This window comes from Ruditapes philippinarum, unplaced genomic scaffold (genome assembly GCF_026571515.1).
Source record: "Ruditapes philippinarum isolate M1 unplaced genomic scaffold, ASM2657151v2 ctg12037_1_1_1_1, whole genome shotgun sequence".
Taxonomy (NCBI): domain Eukaryota; kingdom Metazoa; phylum Mollusca; class Bivalvia; order Venerida; family Veneridae; genus Ruditapes; species Ruditapes philippinarum.
In genome coordinates, this window is record NW_026862881.1 from 15,959 (window position 1) to 22,721 (window position 6,763).

The 6,763-nt window shown below is 33.0% G+C and overlaps 1 protein-coding gene across 1 annotated transcript; it reads left to right on the top strand.

Annotated features, from left to right (window-relative positions):
• Positions 1-2,835: 2,835 nt before the first annotated feature.
• LOC132720493 (uncharacterized) lies at positions 2,836-6,549 on the top strand (the record flags this gene model as incomplete). Its single annotated transcript, XM_060704645.1, has 2 exons — positions 2,836-2,986; positions 5,885-6,549. Coding segments are annotated over 2 exons (558 nt in total), but the record flags the coding sequence as incomplete, so codon positions are not given.
• Between the last annotated feature and the right edge of the window lie 214 nt (positions 6,550-6,763).

The following is a 6,763-nucleotide window of genomic DNA, read 5'->3' on the forward strand; positions in this document are numbered from 1 at the left end:
AGTGCAGGTGCCACAATTCACACTGCTATATTTACAAAATAATTGGTCTTCAAAGATTTGCATGATAGTCTGGTACACCAATTGGTGCATCATACACATACTGGTGCATCATGCACTAATCTGGCGATATACTAGACCTGATCATAGTACCTCATACTGACATAATGACATTCTAAGTGGTTAAAGCTATAAATGTTCACAGATTTGTTACCTGTAATTTTTTCACAGGTACATATATTCATGGAAATGTATCCACTGTGAAAAACAATAACTTAAAAAAAAGCAAAATAATTTCTAGTAATACAGTAGATTCTGCATGTTTGCTATTGATTTTAATGATATTTATGTTCTTGGTCTCTTCTTTCCTTTTAGAATAGGCAGAATAGTATGTATGGTTTATTTGCTGTACATATTTTGTGATATTGAGATAATAATTGATATTGAGATAATAATTGTTAATTTAATTTCAGAACAGCATGAGGAGTGTCTTCTTTCATTGTTTCAAAACAAGGATTACAAGAAAAGCATTGATGCAAAGCATCACAGGGCGTCCAAGCAAGAAATGCAGCAAGTGAAGATGAACTAGTACACATATGATGACAAGATATTCTTATAAACTACCAGAAATGTATATCACTTATGAATGAGCGGACGAAAGACATTGTTCATTATGAACTTTGATTGGCATGCTAGAGATTAGAATATCACTTGTTATTTCTTTATGATCGTGGTTATTAATAGCAACGGATATACATGTATGCAATTATTTATAATCCATATGTGTAACGCATGATCAACACGTACCACACCTTTGTAATTGTCCCTTATTATGTTATCGCTATTAGTTAAGACCCCCTCTTAAGGTATCTGTTCACACTTTAAGTTAGTAAAAATATGACACTGGTTATATTACCATGTTGATCATGTTGAGCATAATTGTTTATTATACAATAATTGTAATATCTATTAATTTTAACAAAAAAATACAAATTTTATGAATATTGTTTTCTTTTCTTTTTTGTGTTTTATGTGCTATTTTTATACTGAGTTTTTACTACTCTTTTTTTTATTAAAATTGTAAAATAAATTTTAAGAATTCAATTGTCATATTGACCGACGATTATAAGTCAAAGCTTAACTGGAAAAAGTCAGTAAATTATGGTTTATCTTTTAATATATAATATTGTTTATTTTTAAACCATGTACATGTACATTTGTATTTTTCTTTATCATTTTTTAAATTATCAATCAATTGAATAATTCATAAAATCTAATTTGTAACTTTGAATAATTCCTCGGCATCTTTACTAAACACGGATAACAAATTAAATAAAATGTTTCAAAGTTGATAATGTCATTTTAATACCATAAAAATGTACCTTTTTCTCAATTATTGTACATATCACGGATTTATATTACATATAAATCCGTGTACATAGTTATTGTTTTTATCTAATATAGATAAAATGAAACATGCTATTGTTGTTTTTTTTGGCTTGCAGCCACGGCTGCAAGCCATTTCATTTGGAAAACCTGTTCCGGTTAGGTGGTTTTCTGCTTACATTTATAAGTGCATGATTGAACGGGAAACCAGCTGAAATCGTGCCAATCGCAACTTTTCGGCCTTTTCCGTCACTCTTCGGATTAATGATAATAGCCGATGTACTTCCGATTGCAATCGTGACAATTCGGGCGATTCCGTCATACTGCGGAATCAAACGAAGTAATATTACGGAAATCTAAGCTATTTTAGTTACTTCGGTAATCCCAGTTTGTTTATATAAATAGGATTCGTATTTTTACTTGATTTATTGATTTAAACCGTAATAAATTATAAACGAAATTGTTCCGTTTCAATTCTTTTTCAAGACGCAAAAGTTAGTTTCTTTTATAATTGTTTTTTGTCTGTATTAGTTTTACACAATAGAGGATGTTGACTGTAGTAGTATTCCGTCTTCAAAGGGTGGTCCAAATCACACAGTGCATGATCGAGTTATATTTAGATCTACTGAACTTGGTGAGGTAATCTAAAAATAGCCCATGCATATCATTAACCTTACCACGTGACGATTTATAGATAGCGCATCGTATCTGGGAACATGCTTATTAATTAAATGAAATGTGCACACTTGTTTCCTTTCAGTATGATAGATCTTCACGTTAGTATTTTTACGATTGATTATTTTCTTTATTAGTTTTATACAATAGAGAATAGATTTCAAATCGTTTTGACAAAAATATTCGTTTTTACAAAAATAAAAACAAATAAATATGTTGGGATGAAGGCACAACTGTGCAAGCCTTTCCTTTTAAAAGGAAACTTTATTCTAATTGTAACGACATCAAACATCTACTCCAAAACCGGGAGAGACCGGACAATAAACGTGTGGTACTATTCGCCGGTCACTAGTAAATCCCGGTCAAAATAGACCGGGAGAGACCGGTAATTACCGATAGGAGTGATAAATAGATATATCTATAAATAAGATTTTTGGAATATTTAGGTCATCAACTGATCTTTCTAGGATACATGTACAACAATAACATACCGTGATAACCCACTGTGTACTACAAAATGATAAATAAAAAAACCCGAAGAGCGCGATTTATTGACGGAAAAGGTTATTTCATTTGAAAATGTTTGCATTGCGAAATTCTCCAGTTCGCTATTCATTGTAACATATCGCGTCATTTCATTCTTAATTAATAATCAAGCACCCTCATACCGATCGGAATGATCGGCTTATATTATGACCGACTAAAAGGCTCGAGAAGTTGCTGTCGCCCTTTCACAAAATCTGATTTCATTCCATAAGGGCGCCGCGCTTCGGCGCGGACGCCAATAATGAATATAACGTTCAAGTTATTCTTGCTGCTCATTTGTTTGGACCATTGGCTGGTGGTTACAAGATTGGAAACAAAGGTTTCCCAAAAGATGCAAGAAGATGTCCGAACTGTGGCAAAGATATTAGTGGAAAACTTAAAAATATATAAATATAAATTATATTTCTTGCTGAAGTGTAATATATGCTATGTATTAGATCAAGTTCAGTAGCTTGAAGGTCAAAGTTGCATTTAGATTGAATCAAAGTAATTTTTCTTTAAAAGAGACAATGTAGACTCTTCCTGTGGTAGTACTACATATAAGTAGATCGGCAAAATTTGTTTTGTTTTTGTTTTTATTCTTAACAGGCCTTTTCCCAGTGTCTCCATTCTCAATGGCAATTATACTTAGGTTTACCCATTCTATAAGAAATATGTCCCAATTGAAACTAAAATATTTGCAAACAAATTATTTGTTATTTCCTTTGTTCACATATTTAAAACAATTCATCAAATGTTCAATTTGATTCAATTTCAGGCAACCCGATTGGATTATTTTCAATTTAATACATAATTATCTGATTACTATTTTTAGCTCACCTGTCACAAAGTGACAGGGTGAGCTTTTGTGATCGCTTTTCGTCCGGCGTCCGTCCGGCCGTCCGTCCGTAAACTTTTACTTTAAATGACATCTCCTCATAAACCGCTGAGCCAATTTCATCCAAACTTCACAGGAATGTTCCTTTGGTGGTCACCTTTAAAAATTGTTCAAAGAATTTAATTTAAACAGAATAGCTAGAGTTTAGATATCAAGCATGAAACATCTTCTAGTGAGTGTCTCCAAAGTTTGTTCAAATAAAAGCCCTGGGGTCAAAACTGGCCCCGCCCTAGGGGTGTCATTGCTTTTGACTATATGTGTATAGTTAAAACTTAAAAAAATCTTTTTTTTAAAAACTCAACGAGCTAGTCCTTAGATGTTTAGCGTGAAATATCTTCTAATTGGTATCTACCTAGTTTGTTCAAATAAAATGCCTGGGGGCCTATATACAGGTGAGCGACTTCAGGGCCATCATGGCCCTCTTGTTTAGATATCAAGCATGAAACATCTTCTAGTGAGTGTCTCTAAAGTTTGTTCAAATAAAAGCCCTGGGGTCAAAACTGGCCCCGCCCTAGGGGTGTCATTGCTTTTAACTATATGTGTATAGTTAAAACTTAAAAAAATCTTTTTTTTAAAAACTCAACGAGCTAGTCCTTAGATGTTTAGCGTGAAATATCTTCTAATGGGTATCTACCTAGTTTGTTCAAATAAAAGGCCTGGGGGCCTATATACAGGTGAGCGACTTCAGGGCCATCATGGCCCTCTTGTTTGTCATTTGTTTGCAATCCTTTAAAGTGACTCCACTAAGGTGTGCAAAATTTTGGATCATTTGCGCACTTCATTTTTCCACAATAATTATTCAAATTGTAAAAAAATGACGCAAAATAAAAGGGTTTGAATGCTTTTCACTCCATTTGGTTAAGAAAAGCATAAAAGTACAATTTTCAATTTATTTCAAAGTACAATGTATATTTCTTAACTATCTTTTGCATACCGTATATTTCTGTTTAAAGTGCCCCAGCTCATTTATGTAAGAAAGTCAAATGTTATGTTTTTAGGCTTTTAAACCTCATTGGAGTCCCTTTAAAGTGAGTGGCACTTAACTTAGTTTTTTTTTTGCATTTCTTTAGTTGTATCACCATTATTTCAACACATTTGACTTTTTATTATAAGTAGTATTTATTAATCCCATTCCACAAAGCCAGGTTGGAATTTTAGGAATGGCCTCTGTTTGTCTGTTTGTTTGCCCGTCCTTCCATCTATCTGTCCCTCTGTCCATCTATAATACTTTTGTGTCCACTCCATAACTTTTAATCCGCTAAAAAACTTTTGAAATAACTTGGCACAAGAAGGCTCAAGTGATCTCCATTATGAGATGATGTGAAGAGCGCAATATTTGGGTTACTACCCCAAAGTTCAAGGTCACAATTTAAGGTCAAGTGATTAAAAGTCTTCATTTCGTGTCCGCTCCATAACATTTAAACTGCTGCAATATTTTAAGATAACTTGAATTAACTTGAATTTTAAAACATCTATTTTTCATTTCGGCTCTTTAACTTATTGATAATTCAAAGGTTTTAAATGTACTTGGCACAAATGATCCCCACCATGACACAATCTGCAGAACACAACATATATCCAGGTTGCTACCCCAAAGTTACATCTAGGTTGCTACCCCCATGGTCAATGGTTGCATGTTCTCCATAACTTTATGACCTTTTGGCGGCCCTTTTTAGAAGATTTTGAATAACTTGGCACAAATAATCACCATCATGAGACTATGTGCTTATGATATGCATGTCACAACATCAAGGTCATGGTTGGTTAAAGGTCAAGAAATACCCATTCATATCTGCTGCGAAAGAGGATTTAGCTGTCCTTCAGACTGCTTTGTGAAAATCATTTTTGATTAACTTAAAATTTGAATAAAACAAATTTGTTGCCCCACTTTCGGATTGCTGTATTATTAATTGTTTTAATGGCGGGTATATAGATTCTATGTGGACTCCATATACTCATCAGGTCAACCTCACCCTTTATTTTCGCTTTGCATATTCAATCAGGGAGCTACATACCAGACATATCCCAGTCTGAAAACAATTAATGTAAATGTTTGATATGCATGTATCTTTAATTAATAAATTAGCTTTAATTAAAAATTATAATTGGAAGCGTTAAAAATTATTTTCACCGATTGAACGGCTTATATAATACAGTAGATATCATACATGTAGGAATATACCTTAAAATATGATGATTATGTCCCTTTATTGTAAAGTTTTAACAAGTTTTATCAAATATTGCTAAATTCACCTACTTTTGCTGTGAATAACTTCACAATCTACAGGGATTGCCATGTAAGTTTTGTTAGTGAATTGAACTTCATACAATCTCAAAGTTTTTATGCAATGAAACTTCAGCGTTGATTTACCAAAGTAAATTACCTATCTATATGTATACCAGGTCATGGAGATGTGTGGCATGGGCATGCAGATATACTTGTGAAAGGAAGTGTAGTCAAGGTAGTATCTGAAGAGAATGATTCCGATGAAGAGGATGGAAGTTCTGAACCACTGCAAAAGAAAATGAGAACTGAAAGTATTGAAGATGATGAGAGTTCAGAGTCAGGTGAAAATTATGACAGCAGTGTTGAAAAAGGAGAGAAAAAGAATGGGATAAGTGATCATGCATTGTCACAGATATTGGCGCAAACAATTGTTAATGCATTTGCAGAAGTGAACAATAATCAAAAGTTGTTCAGTTCCTTTATACCGTCTTTAATTGCAACTTCTAAAGTTATAAGAATAACTATGTACAACTGTAAATTGGATAGTCTGATAATGACAGATGATTTGATATCTTCAAAGTGATCGGGCCCAAACGCGTCTTAAATTTGTCAACTATCTTTAGTATCTGGTTTGCCTTGAATTTTGAAAATTATTTTGATAAAACTAATGGCCTCTATCCTAAATTTGAAGAAGGACACATAAAGTCAAATTTTAAAGAACATGCTGGTGAAATGTTTGAGATATATAAAGAAAAGTGTACCAAACCTATGTCACAGGCAGAAATGAATGAAATTGTTGAAAAATTTAGATTGAAAAAACAAGGTATTTCATCTTTCTTTGATGTATTAGATATAGCATTTTCACATATTTGAAATATGTTAGACTTGCTTAAACAATATTATCAGCACTTTTTAAAGCTTGAACCTATTCAACAGAACATGGGGAGAGCTGATAATTGTACTAACCAGATCGGCTTCTGTTAAGATTTGCATCAAGTTGGTATGTCAAAATTACGAAGGGATCGACTTGAGCTCACACATTGTAGTTTGAGAGC